Source organism: Ruditapes philippinarum, unplaced genomic scaffold (genome assembly GCF_026571515.1).
Source record: "Ruditapes philippinarum isolate M1 unplaced genomic scaffold, ASM2657151v2 ctg4878_1_1_1_1, whole genome shotgun sequence".
NCBI lineage: Eukaryota > Metazoa > Mollusca > Bivalvia > Venerida > Veneridae > Ruditapes > Ruditapes philippinarum.
This window is the reverse complement of record NW_026862602.1, coordinates 71,618-97,104: the sequence shown is the minus strand read 5'-3', so window position 1 is coordinate 97,104 and position 25,487 is coordinate 71,618. Positions and strand designations below refer to the sequence as shown.

Here is a 25,487-nt window from a genome sequence, read left to right as displayed (position 1 = left end):
AATCTCTGTGCCTCAATTAGTTTTCCACCTTGAAAGTTTCTGGCAAATTTTTGGCGAACAACTTAATATTCTGGTGAATTCGCCGCAAAGTCGCCCAAATGTTTGCCCCACAGAGTTGCCACTAGTGGCGATATCTGGCAAACACTTGACACAGTGTTTTGGCGAACTAAACAGGTTTTGCGCAGCGAATTTGCGGCAAAAGTTGCGGCGAATTTGCGGCAAACCCCTTTCCTTTTGGTACGGGCGTTTTTATTTCTTTAATCTTGCTCCCGCGCCCCCGCGGACGAAGTTTTACTTATTAAACTTCGCCCCAGCCCCCGCCCCTCATCTCCCTCGGCGTTACTAGCGAGTTTTTCGCTCCGCGCCCCCCGCCATTGTAACTTGTTAATTTTCGACCTTTCGCTTGGCGGGGTCGCGGGCGAAAACGTGAATGGCACAAATCAGCCACCATAAAAAATATCGTTGAAATTTGTTTTCGTTCAAAGTGTCGGGAGTTTAATAGGAGTTGGACAATACTCAGATTTTTGCCATCAAATTTGCCCTTAAATTTTTTAACACGACGCTTGTTCTTTTAAGACCCACTTTGTAGGTTCTCGTTCTATAAGAAACGCCGGCTGTGGCGTGCTCTTCCAAGGTTTATTAACACGAAACTGTAACCAGTATTAGACGACATTAAAAAAATAGTTATTTTTACGATTAAATATGTTGAAAACATATTTGAAATATTAATTTTTGGAAAGAACCCAACATTGAAATTTATCTGATTGAAAACAAAATCTCTGGGGAATTTACAATAATTTCTGGATCCATTTCTTTCTAACCTGAAATGTATTGTTATTAATTTAAAGCGATTTTTTGCAGTGATTTAACACAATGTTTTTTCAAATGTTATTTCGGTGTTTGGGAAAAATACTCCGCATAAAATTTCTGAAACTAAAATTTACTGAATGGATGTACAAATTTAAAAAAAAAACACCAGGGGTAGGAAGTAGCTGGTGGTCCTTTTTTTAATGTTTATTTAAATTCTATGATAGCTTGATAGCTGTTATATATAATAATCAAGGATACTAAAGTTAAAAGAGTTGCCTCCCTTAATGTGCTTTGGAGAAATGGTACGTTAAATAAATGTAATCCCGACGGTGTCAGATTTTCTCGATTTTGTTTGGTGGACCTGGGGGGGGGGGCCTTCCACCTTGTTCCCATTTTTTTAGATGGGGGGTGTCCGGGGAACTTTTTGTCCGTATCCCTATTTAAGAAATAGTGCCAGCGCACAAGGGGAAGTAAAGCGAGGAAAAAGAAATAAGTATTGTTTTCTTAACAACAAATTTCTCACCCTTAACCACTACATGTAGTTAAAAGCATATATTGAAAATATTAGCAGGCAACTTGTAAGATCGTGCGTTTTGCAAAAATCTTCCTCGCTGTTATACAGCTTTAAAGTTTAGAGGTCGTATAAAACAAAACTGTGGCGTCTGAAGCGGTCACTAAAAAAATTTTTGTCGAACCGCTGATATTTATTAAAATAAATTGCGTACACTGAAATAAAGAAAGAAACGCATCTATGTAATTAAAGGTAAATTGACTAGAATTCAACGTTGGCATTTAAAATCGCTCCATGTGTTGTATTCGTTACAAAGTCAAGGACCGTCCAAAAAACCGCAAATAGCCGAAACAGATTGTCGCGTATTAACAACTCTTTGTAGTAGCTATACACCACACCGCATTAGTGGCCAGTGGGTCTTAACTCTTATCGATAATGTTTGTGCATTGGTCAATTATGATTTAAATAATGACAAGTGACAGAGACTTATATAGACTCATATTGCATTTAATTTATTTAAAATTTAAAAAATTAAAAAAACCCCTCGGGGAAATGTTACCCAAAAACTAAAAAAAGGGAAAATCAATATATTTTGCTTTAAAATTTTTGGTATTGGTTGGGGGAACAGTTCTATCAAAAAAAGTTTACTAAACTAAATTTTTTTTCATATAAGGTCAAATTTTTCCAGCATTTTTTTGGCCAGTTTTGGGCCCGTTTAAAAAGTTCCCTTTAAAAATATATTTTTTGGAAAAAATATTTACAAAAAAACGGGGGAGGGGCACCGGATTTGATGGATTTAGTTTATTAAAAGGTTTATATTTTAAAAATTTATTGAATTGTCACTTTATGAAACGGTAAATCGAAACCCAATTTTTGAATACGACTTGACCAGGATTTGCTTTTTTAGACTTAAATATATTTTTTTCCAAATTTTTGAATTTAAAAGCCCTGCGAAATTTCCCCTTAATTTTTAAAACCTTTCAGTAATAGTACTTTTGTAAGATGTTAATCAAGATAAATGCGACCTGATCTACATATCCCATACATTTTAATGTTTTGAGTGTTATTTAAAACTTCAGGGCGTGTTTTTTCCCCTATAATGTCATAATTCTACTGTAATTCCTGTAGTTTACTGTATCTGCGTTAGCTAACATAGATATCTTGGTGAGTCTATGTGACAAACATTTTCAATCAGTAACGCTAGCAGATTTTAGATAATCGACTGGGAAAACTTTATCTGCATCACTTAAAGATCATCTAACACATTTTGATGGGTTTTTTTTTCCAGCTCACATGAGCTTGCTCAGGGTGAGCTTATAGGATCGTTGAATGTCCGTCATCCGTCGTCCGACGTCTGTCGTTCGTCCACACTTGTTAACACTCTAGCGGTCACATTTTTTCATCAATCATCATCAAACTTTTTCAGGATGCTAATCTAGTTGATAGCTCGGATGAGTAAGAACATGGGTTATCTCGGATGAATAACTAGGTCACAGGAGCTAAAAAAAGAAAAACCTTGTTAACACTCTCGCGTCACATTTTTGCCTCAATCATCATCATACTTGGTCAGGATGCTTATTTAGTTGATAGCTCAGATTAGTTTGAACATGGGTCATGTCGGATGAAAAACTAGGTAGCAGGAGCTAAAATAGAAAAACCTTGTTAACACACAAGCGGTCACACTTTTGCCTTAATCATAATCAAACTTTGTCAGGATGCTAATCTAGTTGATAGCTCGGATGAGTTCGAACATTGGTCATCTCGGATGAAAAACTAGGTCACAGGAGTTAATAACAGAAAAACCTTGTGAACACTCTAGCAGTCACAATTCTGCCTCAATCACCATCAAACTTTGTCAGGATGCTTGTCCATGTTATAGCTTAAATGAGTTCGAACATGGGTCATCACAGATGAAAAACTAGGTCACAGGAGCTAAAAAGAAAAACCTTGTAAACACTCTAGCGGTCACATGTTTGCCCTAAATAATTTTGAAACTTGGTCAGGATGCTTGTCTTAATGATAGCTGGAATGAGTTCGAACATGGGTCATCTCGAATGATGAACTAGGTCACCGGAGCTGAAAATAGAAAAACCCTTGTTAACACTCTAGTTGTCACATTTTTGACTCAATCATCATCAAACTTGGTCAAAATGCTTGCCTTGGTAATTGCTCAGATGAGTTCGAACATGGGTCATCTCGGATGAAAAACTAAGTCAACGGAGCATAAAATAGAAAAACCTTGTTAACACTTTAGTGGTCACATTTTTTACTAAAGTGTCATCACACTTGGTCAGGATGCTTGTCTAGGTAATTGCTCGGATGAGTTCGAACATGGGTCATCTCGGATGAAAAAATAGGTCACCGGAGCTAAAATTAGAAAAATCTTATTAACAGTCTAGTGGCTACCCGTTTTGATCAAAATATACTGTAAATTGGTTTGAAAGTTTGTTTTGATAATTTATTAGTCCAGTTCGAACATGGGTCATCTCGGATGAAAAACTAGGTCACTTAACCCAAATATGGAAAAAGCTTGTTAAAACTCTAGTGGTCACATTTTTGACTCAATTATCATCAAGTTTGGTCAGGATGCTTGTCTATGTAACTGTTTGAATATGTTCGAACATGGGTCAACACTCTAGCCGTCACATTTTTGACTCACTTGTCATCAAACTTTGTCAGAATGCTTGTCTTGGTAATTGCTCGGATGAGTAAGAACATGGGTCTTCTCAGATGAAAAACTAGGTCACAGGAGGTGAAAATAGAAAAATCTTGTTTACACACAAGTGGTTACTATTTTGATCCAAGTATCCTGGAAATTGGTCTGAAAGTTTGTTTTGATGATTTCTAAGTCAAATTCGAATATTGGTCACCTGGGTAAAAAACTAGGTCACACTGTGCAAATATAGATAATCCATGTTAACACTCTAGTGGTCACATTTTTTACTCACCTGTCATGAAACTTAGTCAGAATTCTTGTCTAGGTAATTGTTCGGATGAGTTCAATGGGTCAGATGAGCGATCTAGGGCCATCATGGCCCTCTTGTTATCATACTGGAAAACTGTTGGACAGCCTGCCCTTGAACGATGCGATGGTTGAACTGTGGTTAATTTAATGTGGCTTACTGTCGTGATCCGGATTTAAAACTTCCAACACCAGTACGTAACAACATATTTTACAACATACAGGATATTTCACTTAACAAAAATAACAAAAGCAGTATTTGCATGTCCGTGCACTTAATTCTGAGTTTACTTTGGGCGTTAAGATAGAACGTAAAAGGTGCGTACAAGTATATGTATAAGTTTCATGTCTACGGATTTGTGGATTTTTTTAAGTTCTGGTTTTACGTCGCAACAATACAATACATGGCGACTTTCTAGCATTGCTTATGGGAGAATACTTTAAGCGTCCTTCTATGCATTATTCAAGAAACGAATGGGCACCTGAGTAGAACCAAAGACGTTCCGTAAACTACCTAGCTCACATGAAAGAATCCAAAGTCCATGTCGAAACTCTTACCACTGACGCCTACTAACATTTATAGTAATTAAAAAGAAAAATAAGCATTCAGCTAGAATTAATTACTCTATTACGGTATGGTTTAACAATTATATATAAGTTTCGATTATTTCCCTTTGTAAACTTTTCAAATGCCTAATAGTCCAGTCAATTTGTGAAAAAAATACTTCAGAAAATGGGAAAAAAACCAAACTATGTACAAATGAACTTTGATATATATAAGACAAAATGAGCATGGGACCCAGTTTTTAAAATCCAATATGGCGGGAAAAATCCAAAATGTAATATAATCGTTTTTTTGAAGACACCTTATAAACAATTTTAAAAACCGAGATGACAAGTTGCCCTCGTGCATTTTACAACATCTGCAAACAGAGCACATTTTCAACTTACCATTTTTATCATTTTAATATACGCGCTGTAAATGTGGAATAAAGCTGATAATTGTTTAGTTTGATAATTTATTGCGGATATTATATACATTAATTAATCAGATTACAACATACAAACATTTTAACAACCATACTTTCATAATACACGTAATGAATTTTGACGGAAGCACTAGGCTCTTAGTAAAACCAATCTCAATATTTGATCAATTACAATAAAAGTAATACATGACTGGTAGATGTACTTGTAAAGATTATATTACAGTTTACATACATGTATCATATTACGAAGTGTGTACCACAACCGTCTATATTAATTGTTTATCAAAATACTTCGAAAAATACAACATAAATAACAAGTTTTGTAATATTAGTAATTAATAAATAAATTAATAAATATTTCAGTATAAATTAACAGGAAAAAAATCACAACAAGAGAAGAAGATATCATTAGTTGACACCAATTCTTAAAGTTTTTGAAGCATATGATATTTTTGGGCACACAATGATATGTATTTACGCATTCTCATTTCACAGTTGTTTAAACATTTCGGTCGAATCGTTCAAATATTTTTAAGACATACATGACTTGTCTCGAAATGTAAAGTGGTAATGGTAATGTCAGTGTTGCTTATTGTCAATGGAACATAATAGGGAAGCAGGTTAGTCTTTTAAAACATCAGTTACGGAGGAATTGTGCAAATGACAGGGCCAGCATGATGATTTAACTGCATTTTCATTTTTGCATCAGTGTTTTCTTTTCTTAAACAATGTTTAAATTTGTTTTGTTAGCACATTGTAGTTTTTATTTTTATCGATTCAACTGGAAATTGAATAAAGAAGATGCTTTACGTGAGTGAGAACGGAAAGAATTCAATTTAACATGTGAAAAAATAGATATCATTGACAACAAAGAGAAGAAGTGAGATTAAACAAACAATTAATGTTCTACGGTAGTATTCCAATTACGTTTTTTTCTCATAGTTTACTTTCAACCAGTTGCACTTCAAGGAATTAAAAGTCAGTTACTTTCTGACTTTCTCGTTGTTTTGTTTTTAGGAATTAAATTATGTATTTTACCTCAAATATTATACTGTTTAACTGCATTCAAATCAGCATTAAAGGCGAACTTAAGTCAATTATGAAAAATAGCATACACTATGTGAATATTTCTTAAATAAGATTAGTAACTCCAGAATGTTTATTTCTTAATCAATGTACTCGATACTTTTTAAAATGTGCATGATATTGTATCTAAGTGTTTGTTGTTTTTAATTGTGTCTATAGTGCGACTGATAAAATATAAAGGTCTAAATTACTTTGCTGAGGGAATGGCTGTTCGAGCAAATGTTCAACTCTGCAAGTAAATAATGGTTGTGAGAAATTTTGATACGATACAAAAAAAAACAATACAAATTATTATTCAGTATATAGAATATTTGTCTAAATATTTACTTAAATAATTATAAAGTGATATAATTTAAAACCTGGCCCTGAACAGTTTGCTGTTATCTAACAAACAATCAGAGACACAAGTTTATTACGAGGAATAATAACGTATTATTTAGCATTAAGTCACAAAAAGCATACATGAAACTTGTATATTCTAACTTTAACATATGTTTGGAATATGTTTCGTACCTGTCGGTCATAAACGTGTTGTGGATAGTTTCCTCCAACTTGTTTGAAATTTCCCTACAATTCTAATGGGCAAAAAAGATCGCTTGTCGGATGTTATTATACTTTCATTTCCAAACATAATTATTTATACTTAAAGCACAGTTCGGGTTTTACAATTCATACCCCGCAAATAAACTGTTATCGTATCTGTTTTCTTTCAAAAAGGAACTTAAAGGAATCTTAAGTGTAGTATGGCATTTATCACTAAATTGAAAAGAAAATACACCCATTTTCAAATTAACACTCTAATATATGCACAGTATGGGACAGTACACCGGATATACCGTGTTCTGAGTCAAAATAAAATCGAAGAAAGTTACAAGAGGTGAGAAAAATTTGATTGCTGGGTTCTTAAGACACTAATCTCGGTTTGATTTGATGTATTTTTTGTAAAAGAAGTCATAATTCCTTACGGAAAGAATTGTTTCCAGAGCAGACAAAAACAAGTGCTCTATTTACCTGGTCGAAAATTAAAAATACTGAATCGACAGTTTTCTTAACCCTTTTGCCATGTTGTCAGATACAAATTTTCAGTAAGATAGACAAAAATTGAAGTCTACAGCGGCCATAAAAATAATGTAATGTCTACATAAAATATGTGCACAAAAGTGTACTGGGTATAATGAGCAATTATACTCAGGATTACATACAAAATGAGCAATGAAAACGATAGGATGCCTCCTTCATCTTCATAATCAGTATGATCATCATTATTATTACCGCCATGATCATCATTATTATTACCGCCATGATCATCATTATTTTTATCAGTTATTTTCAGGCATACGTGGAAAGTGAAACATTGGACGGAGTAAGTATTGTTTTGGCTGCCAACATATAATTTATACAAATATATACTTGCCACACACGGCAAGTGTTCAGTGAAATGGAAAAAGTAATTTTGATACCTACCTTTATGCAATTATGTTAAATTTTTACATCATAACGTTTACACAATATACGTGTCATTGGTCTTATGGTTAAACCACAATGAACACAAACACGTATTTACCAGTATGTTGTTATGAAGGTATTAAATCTGTAAAAAAGGACTACTATTAAACAAAATGTAACTTTAAAATAAGATACTCGGGCGAAGTAAAACTTGTTAACTTTCAATTGTTATTTCTCAGGTTGTGATACATTATAGCAATGCTTACATAACAACGACATAATTATGTCTCCCCCACCTCGGGGGGAGACATATTGTTTTTGCCCTGTCCGTCCGTCCGTCCGTCCGTCAGTCCGTCAGTCCGTCCGTCCATTCTTCGTTTCCGGACGATAACTAGAGTTCCTTTTGACCTACAGCCCTCAAACTTCATAGGATGATTGGTCTTATAGAGCTGATGATCCCTATTGTTTTTGGGGTCAGTAGGTCAAAGGTCAAGGTCACACTGACCGTTGGTCAATTTCTCGTTTCCGGATGATAACTAGAGTTCCTTTAGACCTACAGACCTCAAACTTCATAGGATGATTGGTCTTATAGAGCTGATGATCCCTATTGTTTTTGGGGTCAGTAGTTCAAAGGTCAAGGTCACAGTGACCGTTGGTCAATTTCTCGTTTCCGGATGATAACTAGAGTTCCTTTTGACCTACAGCCCTCAAACTTCATAGGATGATTTGTCTTATATAGCAGATGATCTCTATTGTTTTTGGGGTCAGTAGGTCAAAGGTCAAGGTCACAGTGACCGTTGGTCAATTTCTCATTTCCGGATGATAACTAGAGTTCCTTTTGACCTACAACCCTCAAACTGGGGGGAGACATATTGTTTTTGCCCTGTCCGTCCGTCAGTGTTCGTCCGTCAGTCCGTCAGTCCGTCCGAGCCAACATTTGATTATTATGAGCTTCATTCCGTAGTAAAATAAAGAACATAAACTCATAAAATAAAAAATTAAGAGTTTTTTTTTGTTTTTATGAGCTTATTTTGCTTATGGACGTTGGTCCAGGTGGTGTTTATGAGCTCATTTGCCTCATAAACATCAAATTTTGGTATGTCCGTCCATTCTTCGTTTCCGGACGATAACTAGAGTTCCTTTTGACCTACAGCTCTCAAACTTCATAGGATGAATGGTCTTATTGAGCAGATGATCCCTATTGTTTTTGGGGTCAGTAGTTCAAAGGTCAAGGTCACAGTGACCGTTGGTCAATTTCTCGTTTCCGGATGATAACTAGAGTTCCTTTTGACCTACAGCCCTCAAACTTCATAGGATGATTGGTCTTATAGAGCTGATGATCCCTATTGTTTTTGGGGTCAGTAGGTCAAAGGCCAAGGTCACACTGACCATTGGTCAATTTCTCGTTTCCGGATGATAACTAGAGTTCCTTTAGACCTACAGACCTCAAACTTCATAGGATGATTGGTCTTATTGAGCAGATGATCCCTATTGTTTTTGGGGTCAGTAGTTCAAAGGTCAAGGTCACAGTGACCGTTGGTCAATTTCTCGTTTCCGGATGATAACTAGAGTTCCTTTTGACCTACAGCCCTCAAACTTCATAGGATGATTGGTCTTATAGAGCAGATGATCCCTGTTGTTTTTGGGGTCAGTAGGTCAAAGGTCAAGGTCACAGTGACCGTTGGTCAATTTCTCATTTCCGGATGATAACTAGAGTTCCTTTTGACCTACAACCCTCAAACTTCATAGGATGATTGGTCTTATTAATCAAATGATCCCTATTGTTTAAATGGTCAGTAGGTCAAAGGTCAAGGTCACAGCGACCGTTGGTTCAGCCTTCATTGAAGTGACTACCAGGTATTTACATTATCTTATCTCCATTTCCATTCCTGTTTCCATTCACAGTTATTCTCAGCAGTGGGGGAGACATGCGCTTTTTTACAAAAGCATCCTCTAGTTATTAATCCTTGTTGCTCAGAATACAACCAATATTGAAACATAGAGATTAGATTAACATATTAATGTATATTCAAAGTAGGATAACTTCTTTTTTTCAGTATTTATATAGATTCCTATTATTTTAATTTACGTTTGTCAAATTTAAACTCCACATAGAAATAGAACGGTTTATTTCATATATTCAATAATTTCGTAACAGTTCAGTTTTACTCTATCGTTTTGTCGTTATTATATCTTCACGGATTGGCAACACGTACAGTGGGCATGGTGGGTAATACAGAAAACACAAACACTGAAAATCCGAAGCCTTTCTTATGTAAAATACTTATGTTACAAATGACAGAATGACCAATAGTGTTATTAATAGTAAAATAGTATTTCTAATATTTTGTGCACAAAATATGTGTAGACAAACAATCGCACATTGTCATATTCAAATGAGGTGTTAAATATGGCAGACAATAAAATGAAAGTAAAAGGAAACTTTTGAATCATTAGAGAGGTCCGGACCAGTTTACATACAGGTCAAACTAAAATATAGCTACAACAAAAACAGTGTGATATCTGACACCATAGAAATGTATAAACACTCCACAGTATGTAGCATAATGTATCTCTACAAGTTTGATTCTCCACATGAATTGTCAACCGAACATTTCATTTTTTAAGATGATACATGCACCGATACTTAATAAAACACCACCAAATTACAAGTTTACAAATATATTACACGCAGATCCATTCCACATTTTTTCTTTATCATTGTTTGCTTATTTTCTATACAATATTCAAAATGGTGAAAGTTTTATATCTTATTTATTTCAGTGCCACAGGTTGTACAATGTGAAAGGCAACTGGATAATCTCAATCGGATTTTGTTAATTACATTCTTTAACGATAAACAAGACTTATGCCAAATTTACAATTAAACATGATGGCAGTTGGAATCCCATTAAAACCGTTGGCAAAATGATTAGAAAAATTCTCAGAAAATGAAACTGAAATAGGGAGGGTTGGTGAAAAGTTTCTTACTTGCATTACACTTTCATTTATGAATATTTGTTTCTGGTTGTTTTTAACAAAATCGTACTTTTTATCTATGAATATCTTGTCTTATCTTTTGAGAAAGAAATGTTAATATAACGAAAAAAAACCAAATATTTTGGCTTGCCTGAAATGTGATTCAAACTCAAAACCTGTCAAATCATAGGCAAACTTTTTGGGCACAACAAAAATCAGAAGCACACCAAATTACTGTCACATTTTGAATTTCCATTAGACTCGTTATTCTTACATACACGCATACGGAAAAACATACAAACTCATAGCAGACTTAAAATGATAAAAAGGATATAATAACAAATGTTTAGAATACGTACGGAATATTATGTTGTAGTAGCTTTTTGGGGCTTTGTATTTTGCTACGAGCAGCGGTGGAAAATAGATATCTCGTACGGCCGAAGGTCGGATGACTTATCAATTTTCCAACGTTGCAAGTAGAAAAATACATAGCCTCAGAAAGCTACTACAAAACAATCTTCCTTTTATTATATACCTTTTCGTTTTGAGCAAAAAAATGAATTTCAATATACATAACTTTTATAAGGTATTTCAGAAAATGAAATGTAGTTGTCATGAAATAAATTCATGAATAATACGTAATTTTGCATAACCGGCTATGACTTTAATAATTTTGGTTTCCGTTTCAAAATGCTACGTTTTACACAGCTAAGATCAGAAGGAACATGAAAAATAGTCCTGTTCTGCCATATATGGTACCGTATTTGTCACATACATAATACGGAATTTTCTATCTCTTGCAGCGTATTTGCACTTCAAGATTTGCATGTATTTTTGGGAAAAGTTTATAATGTTGGTGCTTTCTGGGTGCCCTACTTGGGGTAGTCGGGGTCTGCGTCCTGTGAACGTTGTCTTTGCCTTGTTGAGTTTTATTCTTTTATAATAAAATGCGATACGAGTTCTTTTGTGATGAACAAACTACAAGCGTGTGGAATTTATATTCACTGATAATGTGATACCAATGCATACACTCGTCTACACTTAGATCGTCTAAATATTTTGGACAGGGGAGGGGAAGGGACGGGAGGGGAGGGGAGGAAGGAAGGAAGGAAGGATTCAATAAATGTACGCGATTAAACAACACAGGACTCCTGATTTATTAAACAGAGACATGCATTTCTTTATTTTTTTATTAGTAGCATTTGTTTAAAGCGCACTTGTGTTTGTAAAAAAACTTTGAAATATTTTCAATATCTCGCTAACATCATGAACAGCCCATTACAATCTTAGGAGAAAATACTTTATCCTAATTATTTTCTCGTAACTATATTAGCGATTGGAGCCATTAGATGCAATATTACTTTTGAAGAAGTGTATTCAAATATTTGACAATTGGTGTAACAAGTTAATATGCTGTTGAAATATTATTCCGTCGTGATACTGTGTTTTTCCGTCGTCAACGGAGAACCTGGAGAACCTAAATGTTTTTTGAGATTTGACTATAACGAGAAAATGTTAATTAAAAAGTTAAGATTCGAAGACAAAGTTCAGAAATTTGAGGATTTTATTAACAGAATAAAGGCACGAGAAGCAAAGGAAAAGGATGAACGCGATGAATTGTTTGCCACAGAGTTAGAGAAAGTTAAAGAGTTTAATAACGGAGCAAAGGCCCGAGAAGCCAGGGAAAAAGAGGAACGCGATCAATTGTTTGCCGCAGAGTTAGAGAAAGTTAAAGAGTTTAATAACGGAGCAAAGGTCCGAGAAGCCAGGGAAAAAGAGGAACGCGATAAATTGTTTGCTGCAGAGTTAGAGAAAGTTAAAAACCTTCAGAGGCTTATTAATGAAGTAAAGACAGTAGAAGAAAAGGAAATAGAGGAACGTTCTTAGTTGTTTCTCGCAGAGTTGAAGAAATACAAACAAGAGAATGCGGAAGAAGTTGAACGACAGAAAAATGTAACGTCAGAAATGCTCGAAAGTGTGGCGAATTCTAAGATGGAGTTTGAAAACGTTCATAAAGATATAAACGAGATAATGAAAGGTTAGTTTCACAGAAGGTTTTACAGAAATGCATATCACATTATTATTGCTACTGTATATAAGTGATATTGTCCTTATATAAATGGTCTTGCACAGCAAATTCTACCAAACAAATGCTGGAAAAAATTTATATTAAATTTATCTTTAATAATTCTTGTTATTGCAAATAAGTGATATTGTCTTAATAAAAATGGTCTAGCTTAGCAAATTCTATTAACTTTAAAAGGTAAATGCTGGAAAAATAACATTTTTTACATTTTTATATTAAACTTATCTTTCATGAAAAATATATAGACGTCAACAATATTCTGAAGAATAATGTTTAAGTTTGGATAAAACACATGAGTTTATTGTACGAGCTAACATGATGTAATATTTCTTTTTTTTTTCTTTTTTTTTGTATATAAGCAATTTCAATTGCAAAAGAATATGTCCCCGTATGTTATACACGACGAGGCAGTAAACAGTTTTCAAAACTTCTTGACAAACAACTGAACTGACATCAGCGAATCTGAACCTCGAATACGATATCCCCAAAAGAACGCACAAAACGACCAAATTGAACGGCACTGAGAAGTTCAAGTTACCGCCCATGTCTGCCTAGCACCGGCTTAAGCAAAGATCAACATTTAAACATGAAAATTTGTCTGTACTCTGTGATTACAAACCGGACATGCCGCCAATGAATGCATTTTTAGCAAAATTCAAAATTAAATAGAAATTTTGTGTTCTAAAGCATCCGGCCTTTTATACATACACCAATTTTTAATATGGTCCCGTCGCCTTAATAATATTTATAATTGTCCAGCCTTTTATACATTAACCAGTTTTTAATATTGTTCTGTCGCCGCAATAATATTCATAAACACTAATTGTTTATATTGTCCGTCCATAAAAACATATACAAAAACACAAGCTTCCTTATATCACATGTATTTATTAATACATAAAATCATGCGGTTCTTTTCCGCCAAATTATCTAATGAATCAATAATTATCGCGAATATGATTGTATATTTGACATAAATATAAAAGAAGCATGGAACTCACACCCTATGTTATCATGTCAAGTTGTACACAAACGTTCTTCGTTCGGGATATTATTGTGTGTGCCTCTTTTCTTTTCTAATTTGAATAACATTATTTGGGATATCAACATAAAGATGAGAAGTGTACATACATAGTTTATGCCGTTTGTCATATACCAGTACTGAAGGGCAATCTCCAATGTTCTCGTTAAACCAATTATTAATACACGCCCAACATCAAATTTTCTTTTTGACTGTTCTTCGTAGCAACGACAATACAAACAGCCAAAATCTTCTGTCACTGAAGTCCTACAGAAACATAATGGCCGATGTATATATTATATCCTGCACTAATCTTTTCTTTTCACGCTATCAATCTGATAATCTGCATGAAAATACGGTGTCCTAGAGCTCCATTTTACATTGTTTTAAGTGTTCTGCATATCCTTTAAATTGAAGAGCTGATTTTTGAGCTAGCTCCATGAATCATATATTCGAATCCAGCAGGTACTCTACAAAATGCATGGCTAACACCACTCATATCAATATACTTCAATTTCAAACTGTCTCTTATTTGTAAATTTGACCACGGCAATTTAAAACTAGCCAACTGAAACTGTATACTACCTCCTGAGGTATAACGTTTACGTCTGATTAGAAAGTAAACTTTATCTAAATAATTATCTATAATTTATTTATTATTATCACGGTGTCTATATCGCGTGACATTTTGTGATCTGTGTGATAGAATACAAATACAAAAGACAGTAGTATTTTCCAACATTAATTTTCTATATGTCATATTCTTCACTGATCTTTCCTTCAAAACTATACAATTTGAAAATCAACATGAAAATATGGTGTCCTAGAGCTCCTTTTTACACTATTTTAAGTATTCTGTATACCCTTGAATCATATATTCGAATCCAACAGTTACCACCTCAAAATGCATGGCTAACACAACTACACTATGTCCACTTCAATTTCAAAATTGTCTCTCATGTGAAAGTTTGACCATGGCAAATTCGAAACTTCCCAACTGCAACTGTATACTTCCTCCTGAGGTACAACGTTTACGTCTGCTTACAAACTGACTGGCTAACTGCGAACTTTATCTTAACTAGTATGAATAATTTATAAATAATTATGATCACGGTGTCTATATCGTGTAATGTAGGTAGCAGGAAACCAACACGAAAGACGGTACTATTTTCCATCATGACTTATTGTCCAATTATCTCATTTTGAATAAGTTGTAGAGTCCGCTTAATCTACTTATTAAGCCCTACATAGATGTTTCTTGAGAAAAAATAATATTCTTCCGTAAACTGAAACCTTGTGAATTTCTGAAGATTCAAACAGGCGCTCACATTTTCTAACATATGATTATTCCTCAGAAAACTTCCAAAACTTATTTTTGAGAAGAAATTACTGCCTGAATCGTATTTTGTATTGTTTTCAGTCGCAGGCAGATTATAAAAGTCAAGTGGTTAAGGCAACGTAGTGATACTGGCAAAAGAAATATTTGAGATAATGTTACTTTTACATTATAAACAATGTACATGTCGCCCAATATTTACCATCATGCCAAATGGTATGCCTTTCATCTTTTGCATTATAAGGTCAACATAATTATGTTGTTTGGTTTTATCCTGAAATGTAACATAATTTATGTTTCAAGAAAACATTCACCTAAATGTATCTTTTTATCAGTTTTTAAACTTTTAATCATACAATTCTCTCGGTATTTTTTAGGGAAAGTTGTGGCTTTCACAGTGACAACACCTAAGGCGGGTGATCATTATACTCCATGTCTTTTACAAAGGTCATTACAAACGAAGGGAACGCGTTTGATACATCGACTGGCAAGTTCACGTGTCCTGTTAGTGGACTCTACTACTTTTCCTTACACATCGTCAAAAGACGGTCGTCTAGTGTCGGCTATGCTGGATGTTACATTCATCTGAACGGATCAAGTAAAGTGTTAGCTCACACAAATCCACAGGACGGGTCAAATGGTGCAGACAACGGAAGTTACAAAGCTTCGACGTCGGCGTATTTAGAATTGAAGGTTGGAGATGTGGTGATGTTAGATAGTTGCAGCATTGGTATATCCAACCGCGTAGAATCATGGACGTCGTTCAGTGGTCATTTAGAAAACGGAGTTTATTAACTTATACGTAATATTATACATGCATATATTTTTTAGTATTTGTGTCACAAAAAAGTAACTTCTTTCACGCTTGATATTTAAAAGTTCGTATCAAATTTTTAAGTGATAAATACAGGTTATCAGCTTAGTTTGAAGATTCTGTTCATTCTTAGAAACAGTGTGTTTTTTATTCGATAAAACTTTAAAGTTGAGATTTTCATAAGAAATTTACCTTTTATAAATTTTGAAATGTTTGATAAAAAAGCTTTATTTTGTTCAATTTTCAAAATATTATTTTTATAGACTGGTTTGAATTTAATTGTATTCCCATATAAGTTTATATAAATCAAGTGACCCCTGGTTTGTAAAACTATTTTATATTGTGATTACAATGATTACAGATTACATATAATGAACGCGAGCAAGCATGATTCAGATCATCGTCAAACCAATAATAAACGTTGAGGAACAATTTATTCTGTTTACCTACAATATTTATGTATATTAAATTACTTAGACATTCTTTGTAACAAATCATTCAAGAAACGACCATAAGGTGATTCAAACAACATTTACTGTTTTTGAATGTAAATAAAAATATTATACACTTTGATTTAGATGTCCATGAGACACCTTAATCTATGGTGTTAATATTTGAAATGGGAAAAGTATAAAATGCGGTACAAAAAATAATTCAAGAATGTACAAATTAAATACCTAAATGACTGTAAGTACGGTACTGTTGATTGGAAAAGCAAAAAGCAATTACGGTATTAAATTGTCGACAAAAAAAATTGTAGTTTCAAAAAATTAGGCCAGTGTTATTAATATTTAGCTAGTTTGTTGACATAATATTGTATTATGTTTGTTGAATTGTCATAAATTTGTATATATGTTTGATATGTATGTATTCTTGTTTTGCTCTTCATTCAATGGGGGAATAAAACATATATACACAGAGCATTTGTTTTCTTCGTTTACTGACCAAAGCAATGTGACTGTTGTCTCCACTCGAATGACTTATATTTGAAAGAACAGCAGTTAAAGGGACGTTATAGCAACTCCAGTGTCAGGATAATTTGAGAATGACGACCGTGAAAGGGAGCTAATGAAATTTGTTTAATTTCAATGTGTTAAAAATATATGAGACATACCAATGATTTGAGCGATTTATTCAATACATTCTTCATTGTGGTATACTACTATTCGAGCTAGGCTTGATTTTTAAAACTGATCCCAGGTCACATATTAGATAGACTGTCACGTAATCATTCATAGGGGAACAACTTCATATGGTTCGACGAAATGTGCATCGTTTAGAATGACCTGTCGTTTAACATAAGTGTGTTAAGCTCCAACATAAGGACGCCATTTTCAGGAAATTGAACAGTTTTTATTTATATTTCTATTGATATTTTTTCAATTTTATTTATTTATTTATTTTTTAATTTGAACTATAATTTTACAGGAAACAAGCAAGCACATCATCGAGTTAGACTCGAACCAATGATGCCTAGGTTGACAAGTAGACACCTTAATCACTTAGGCACTGCTCGTAAAATTTATAGACTGATTCTACAAACTAAATTACTGTCAATTAGGCAAATTTCACCACGGCTTGAAGCTTAATAACTTCCTAAATTATGTTTGACATAATTCTTCTGTAACTCATGTAGTTTACTATATCTGCGTTAGCTAAAACATATACATGTATCTTGGTGTGTCTATGCGACAAACATTTTCAATCGGTAACACTAACTGATTTTTCGTAATCGACTGGGAATACTTTATCCGTATCACTGAAATTTAACAAAATTAACAAAAGCAGTATTTGCATGTCCGTGCACTTAATTCTGAGTTTACTTTGTGCGTTAAGATAAATTGTAAAATGTACGTACAAGTATATGTTCAAGTTTCATGTCTACGGATTTGTTGATTTTTTTTTTTTATTTTGATTTTTTTTAAAAATGATTGGGTTTTAAGTCGCAACAACACAGTGAATGGCGAATTCTAGCATTCTACCTGAGTAGAACCAAAGACGTTCCGTAAACTAGCTAGCTCACAAGAAAGAATCCAAAGTCACTGTCGAATCTCGAACCACTGACGCCTACTTACATTTAGAGTAAAAGTAAATCAGCATACACCTAGAATTGATTACTCTATTACGGTTTAAAATTCTATATAAGTTTCGATTATTTCCCTTTGTAAACTTTTCAGATGCCTTTACAATTTCTTATAAGAGATATAGAGAAAAAACAGTGATGGTTGTTTATATTTTCTAATTTATTTAGCATTCGACAAATAGCAAAATAAATGTAACATAATTATTATTTATCACATAAACCGCGGCGCAGGAGTATAATAAAGCCATGTTATAAAAACGATATTACACTAGTGTAATAACACTTTGATTATATAAATTAGTTCTGACAGCTTTTTTACAATGTAATCTATAATTCGATCAATGCTCATCAAAATATACATTTGCACTTCCAAATAATTGTTTACATAAAGTCACAGAGTGGTTGATTACGTGATTTTAGTTTACGATAACTTTCGGTCACCTCTAATAGCTGCACCCAAGACATTAAAGTTTTTTTTTTCGCTAATTTTTCGTTATAGTTTTCAATTCAATTATATTTGAATAAATAAAATGTGCCATGCCCCAGGCAAGTGTTTGCCGATTCCAAACTATCTATTGTAGACCTTTTTCCGCTATGATTTCAGTCATGTTTCTTTGCAGTATACGTAATATTTTTACGAAATTATATGGTAACATTGTGGTCACAATTTCTTCAACCATGTCGAGAAAAGTATAATAGCTAAAAAAATTGTGCAATTGGAATCGGCAAATATTTGTCTAGAATATGGTATACTCGTATGTTTATTATTCAAAAATTGAAAGATATAACCAGAAATTAGCAAATACCTTATACCGTGTGGCCATACTTGCGGTGACCCAATGTTACAGAAAACATGTGTATAATGATCACCCAACCTGAAGCTTGATGATCAAGATCAAGCTTTTATTGTTGGCCACCTTACAGTATCATCCACTGGTTCATAAATGAAATGAAGTGGAAAAAAAAAGTTAAGTTTCCAATGGGGTCCGAACACTGAAATTAATTTATCTTTTTTGCCCCTTGTATCTGTAATATAAATGTCGAAATCCATTTCAAAGGAAGTTTTACCCGTACTTATACCAGCAACTATTATTTTCAGATATGTGTTGGCAATAAGTAAAAACAGTAACAGTAGCCATCCGAGCACTATGCAACATGCATATATCCAATCAATGTATCCGAATACTGCACGAGTTATTGCTATTGGGAAAATCAAGTCAAAGTAACTAGTGTATGGAAGAATATCGTAATAATAAAATGGCAGACAGTGTACGCTTGCAAATAAAGCGCCCATGAGAGCCCAAAAAACGAATACGGTAAAATGTCTGAGATTCCTACCCCCAATACACACCCCGGTAAAATAACAGTGGTGGTCTCGCTTCATTACACACTTGTCACATATTGGACAATGGTGACATCTTGGTGGGCGGGGTCTGTTACACTGTAAACACGGGGCCCACGACAAATATGGGTATTGGGTCCTCTCGGGTGGCTCCGTGTGGGTTCTGGGTACTTTACTGGCGACATACATAAAGCTGTCTTGTGAGTCATTAATTTCCATGTTGAATGATGTAGCGTCTTTTCGAGATCGCATGGTGCTGTCATTATGGTTATTGTCAAGAGTGTGGCATATTTTCTGTCCAATTGATATCCCGTCCGGAATAATACCGTCACGTGACGGCTTATAACTTGTATCAACGTATTTTATACACAACCAATTCACAGTTAATTGAAAAAACTATGAAAACTCCAAATAATCGTAAGCACAAAATAATATTGTCATTATAGTTACTATACAGATATGGAATAGCAAATATCATTCCTACACTCGCGATGCCTGTCATGCCTGTCAGGAATATAGCCTGAGTCAAGTAGTCACATATTCGCAGGTTGAAGCTTTGTACTATAGGCGTAAGCATTTCTTAAATTTCCCACTTTGTTCGACTCAATGTGTTCTTGAATTTGACAGTATCGTTGCTCTGCATCTTTGAACTCTGAATGAATGAATAAATGTACGAGCAGTTCATTAACACCCTTTATATACATTTGGACTAAGATATATGAATTATAAATGCGAGATAAAAATGGAAAAGGAGAGAAATGGAAACATAAACCTTTAAAAAAGATCTGATTCGCATTTTGCAAAATTTTTATTTCTTTAGGTATTAATCAAACAAAAATGAAGCTTGTTTGACTTTCTGTTTCTTTTCTTAACAATTGCATGTGTGTATACACCAGGTTAATATTATAGTTTTACGTAATTGTTTTACATTGAATACTAGGGAGTACATGCAAGCCACGTGCATATTTCAAGTAACCTAGTTTTGTCACAGTCGTTTTAAGTAGTTTATTTGGTTTCTACAGAATTTACTTAGTTCGATTGTGTAGGAAGCTATTAGCTTAAAAACACATTTTTCAAATACCTTTCTAGAATCAACCAGTACTGAGCAATGTGTGCTAAGTTTGTTGCTCAAGGAAACAACGACTTGTCCCTGTCAGGGTTTGAACCCATGCGGCTAGCGAACTTTGGATTACTAGTCCGAAGCGTTAACCACTCGGCCATGCCGCCAGTAGAAGTTTATTTAATACAACAGAATAATGCATGTTTTAACATTTAACATTTTGGAATTTAATCAAAATGTTTCTTGTTTCCTCTATAGACCATATACTCTCTATAATGAAAATGTGTCTTAAAACCTTTAAATCTAATTGTAAATGGTCATTGGCTAGGTAAAAAACAAAATAACTTGGCATTTTACCATATTTGTATGCAGTTTAATAGTTTACTATGAAAAAGTAATCAATACTCCACGTGACCAACTGAAATTTCTATAAATGTCGTTCAGAATGTATCGGTAGCGTTCCAATTTAAAAATAGTAAGGCAGTCTTTTTTATAAAATATGTCGTTTTTAAATTGTATAAAAAAACGTTCTTGTTAATTATTGATCTATCACCATAAAAACAAGCTTTCGAAATATATCACTAATTCAACTTAAAATGACAGCAAAAATTGAGTATTATGTCACTTTAATTACTTCAATTCTTTGCCGGAGAAAATGTATCAATCGGGTTTCAAAGTTACAGGAAGCATATAGCCTTTTCACAACGTTGTTCCCTGATATGAAATTAACAACGATATAAGATATATTTTGATATAACATGTATAACTAACATGAATGCGTCACAACATTCTTGCCTAAAAATGCGCTCATCGGTGTTCCGGTATACGTTAACTGGAAGATAATATGCAATAACAAAACGTTTCTCTTGGCCATGTGCTCGGGCTTTTATTGCATGCTCGTGCTTCTACATGACTGTGCTAGTTCACGAAACACTGTGCATTAATTCTCTATTAATGTTCAAAATGACTTCAGCAGTCCGATAAAATGTCTAATGACCACCTAAGTGGGCACTTCAATCATTTTCATTGAACAGCTAAATTTTAGTGGTGTACAAATGTATAACCGCTACAATACACGCATTAATCTAGTAAGAATGAGAGACCGTTCAAAAAATATAGCACATTTCACTTGAAAGGTTGTTTAGTTATTTATATGCTTAAGCAATGCAATTCTTTTCCTTTAAAACTAATTTCACCTGTTGTTGTAGAGAAGTATTACATATAATGAACACTTCGGACCTAGCATTTTACATGTAGAAATCTTCAGTTTAATAATAGTTCATTGTGTATTTTGTACATGATAAATTTACACAATCTAAAATCATTATCTTAAGTATAAACAAAAGGGTTGGACCAAATGTTATACCAACAATATCTAGGGTCCTCCCCAAAATCTAGAAAATTTTCCCGTCAGCCCCAAACATTGAACAGACCGACGACTGACTGGTCGGTCTCTTTTTGACAGCATGTCCTCAGTGGTGTGTACTTTCTTCTTATACATTGGCTTGAAAGATCCCTTAACAGATCGCAAATCTTCATAAAACAATTTGATAATAGGACATGTACAAAGCAAAACTTTTTTAATAAACAGTAGGTACCTAAAACGTTTTAACTTACAATTATTGGTGTTTATTGAAAATTATTAAAATTCAGTAACGTATTGATTTAATTTGACAATAATAATTCTTACCAATGAAATTTAATATCCAGTTTTTCAAAAATAAGACAATCGTCATATAGCAGTATATATTATATTCCGTCGCACTGTGACATATTATATCCTGGATAAAATGTTTTACCCAAGTGTATATGTTACAGTATTTAATATTAATTTAAAAGTGTATTTATTTGTCATAGGTTTAAGGTATTAAATACCTATCAATAGCCTACAGTTCGATTTTATACAACAACAACAACAACATTTATTCAGCATAAAGCAATATCTAACATCACTTCTAGCCTACATATTACCATCTGTAGTAGTTACACATGAAATATAAAGACTACCATAAGACAAGAGAAAAGTCACAAATAAACAAGAACAGTAATTTAAGAGAGAAACTGTTTTGTTTAGTCAGAATTGGAATAAATTATTAAGTACAAAATGTAAAAAAGGAAAAATAAAATGATATATGAAATAATTTTTTTTTTTCAAGAAAAACTAGATGAAAGCTGATAATTAGTTATTCAAGTTCTTTTCGAAGTTTATTTGCAAAGTATAAGTATTTCGAGAGATTTGCTATTTCTTTTTTATTTTTTGTCATCATCAAATGATCAAATTTATTTAAAGATGGCCATGTATAATAATTACGTCGCAGATATTTCTTTCTAATATTTGAGTATAATGGACAAGTTAATAGGAAGTGATATTCGTTTTCAACCACATTTAGATTACAAAATTGACATATTCTTTCACTTCTTATTATATTATTATACCTTCCTCGTTCAATTTCTAGGTTATGTGATGACAGACGAAACCTAGTTAGTGCTATTTTGAATTTTTTGTCTATCGAATAATTATCAAGAAATGATTCAAGTTCAAATGAATGTTGAAATCTACTATAAGTTATGAGTCTCTGTGAGTTATTAATTTCACTGTACCAAAACTGGGTGTATTGATCAAAAATTCTTTGTTTAATAGCATTTAATATATATTCCTGATTTCCTTGATTTCGCCATATATCTGACATCCCTTAATTATCTAACATTGTTTTTATTTGAAATGCCCAATTAGAACCGTTATATGTAATATTTCTATCTAAATCACTAACTATCATGTTATATATGTGTTTAACAGCAGAATTGCCATTCAAGTTTTGTATTCTACACCAATACCTAATCATATTAACCTTTCTTACTATTTTCATTGGAAATCTACCGAGTTCACCATATAGTCCGATTAAGTTTGTAGAATTGTTTACGACAAGTATTTTTCGACAGAATTTAGTGTGAATCAGCTCAATATCTTTACCTTCGTTTCCACCCCATATTTCCGAGCAGTAGTTTAATATAGATGAAATCATTGTATCAAATAATTTACATTTTTCAGAAACCTTAAATTCGAATTGATTAAACACAGAAAATAAACGATATAAAGCTTTTGACGCATGTTCTGCAATACATTTTTGCGTTCTATACCAATTACCGTTTTTAAAAAAATAAACACCCAAGTATTTAAAGGATGAAACAACCTCTAGTTTTTCGCCGTAAAGATAGAAATCGTGATTTGTCGGTCTCCCTTTTTCAAAAATCATGACTTTCGTTTTACTTGTGTTTATTTTTAAACAAAATGTATTGCAATAATTTTCTACATCGTTTAATAAATATTGTAAAGATTCAGGTGTGGTAGTAAATAATACTTGGTCATCAGCATATAATATTAAGAAAAATTTAAGTTCGTTAAATGAAAATATACCGTCAATGTCCGTATTTATATGTTCCATTATGTCATTCACGAACATCATGAACATAAGAGAAGAACTCGGGTCTCCCTGTTTGACCCCTTGATGTGAGTTGATGAAACTGGAATGGATTTTTCCATTATGTTTCAATGCAGAGCGAACAACAGAATACATAGATTTTATAGCATTAATCATTTTTGTACTTATGTTTTGATTTATCAATTTTTGCCATAGTATAGATCGGTTAATCTTATCGAAACATTTTTCGTAATCAATAAATATTGTATAAAGTTTTTTACCGCTATTTAATACTTTTGATATGATAGAATGTAAAATAAATATACAGTCTACCGTACTTTTTCCCTTTTTGAAAACCAAATTGACAATTTGATAATTTTTCATACTTTTCACTCCATGCGGTTAATCTATTTAGGAGTATTTGCGAGTAGATTTTTTTGACAAGATGTTATTTAGTGTAATACCTCGATAATTCTTCGCTTCCTTCTGATCCCCACCTTTAAATATAGGCACAATATAACCTAACCCCCATGATTCAGGATATTCTGCTGTGTCAAATATTTTATTGAAAAGAACAACCAGGTATTGTGAAATAATATCGTATGATGTTTTAATAATTTCTGCTGAATTTTATCCGGACCGGGTGATTTAAAACTATTTTGTTTAAATACAGCCTTTTTTATCTCCGATTCAGTAATTGGTAAATTTAACTCTTCATCTTCGACATTTTCTGTATATAGATCTTCTTCTATTATGTTTTGAGTTGTATTTTCACCTAAAAGATTGTTGAAATGGTCATGTAATTCTTCAATACTTATTTCAGCATTATTAGAAGTTGACTTTTTATTGGACTGTTTTATAGATTTCCAGAATTTTCTGGGTTCCTTTAAGGCTATGCTTTCTAATTTTTGCCCTTCTTGTACTTTAAAGCGATAATTTGTTTTTTTGCTTGACCTTATTATATTTATTACGGAATTTATTGAAGTTCATTCTATTTTCTAAAGTATTATTCTTTAAAAATGCATTTCTTGCTTTTTTAAAATCTTTTTTTGCATTATAGCAATTTTCATTAAACCATTTTAGACGTGCATGATTTTGTGTGTGTTTTCCATTGTGACGAGAATGTTTACCAAACGTCGATAATTTTTATTGCATTTGTGTGCAATAATTCTGTTAAACTTGTAACTTGATTGTCAATAGATAAATCACAATAATTTCCTGAATACGTTTTACAAATATCATTTAAAATAGATGAACGAAATAAATCAACTTTACTTTCATCCCACACTATTTTTGTTGCATTATCACACTTTGAACTGTTTTCCTTCATTTATGTTAAAAAATCTATATGATTTTTCAATTTTAGAGAAAAATATAACCTGCATGATCAGAAAAGACTGTCCATTCTTTGATAATAAAAATTCAAAACAATGTTAAATGCATTTTTATCAACAATAAAATAATCTGTTACGCTTAAACCACGTGATGAGCTAAATGTAAAATTGCCTAATCCACGGTCGCTGTGCATTCGGCCATTGGCTAT

At 33.1% G+C, this 25,487-nt stretch overlaps 2 protein-coding genes across 2 annotated transcripts; both read left to right on the top strand.

Annotated features, from left to right (window-relative positions):
• The first annotated feature begins 12,133 nt into the window (after window positions 1-12,133).
• LOC132719536 (uncharacterized) lies at window positions 12,134-16,960 on the top strand. Its single transcript, XM_060703312.1, has 2 exons — window positions 12,134-12,821; window positions 15,604-16,960. The coding sequence occupies exon 1, from the start codon at window positions 12,194-12,196 to the stop codon at window positions 12,668-12,670; it is 477 nt and encodes a 158-aa protein (XP_060559295.1). The 5' UTR covers window positions 12,134-12,193; the 3' UTR covers window positions 12,671-12,821; window positions 15,604-16,960.
• Window positions 15,659-16,021, top strand: LOC132719532 (complement C1q-like protein 4). The gene has a single exon (XM_060703309.1). It carries the CDS (start codon window positions 15,659-15,661, stop codon window positions 16,019-16,021), a length of 363 nt encoding a protein of 120 aa, XP_060559292.1.
• Window positions 16,961-25,487: the final 8,527 nt, after the last annotated feature.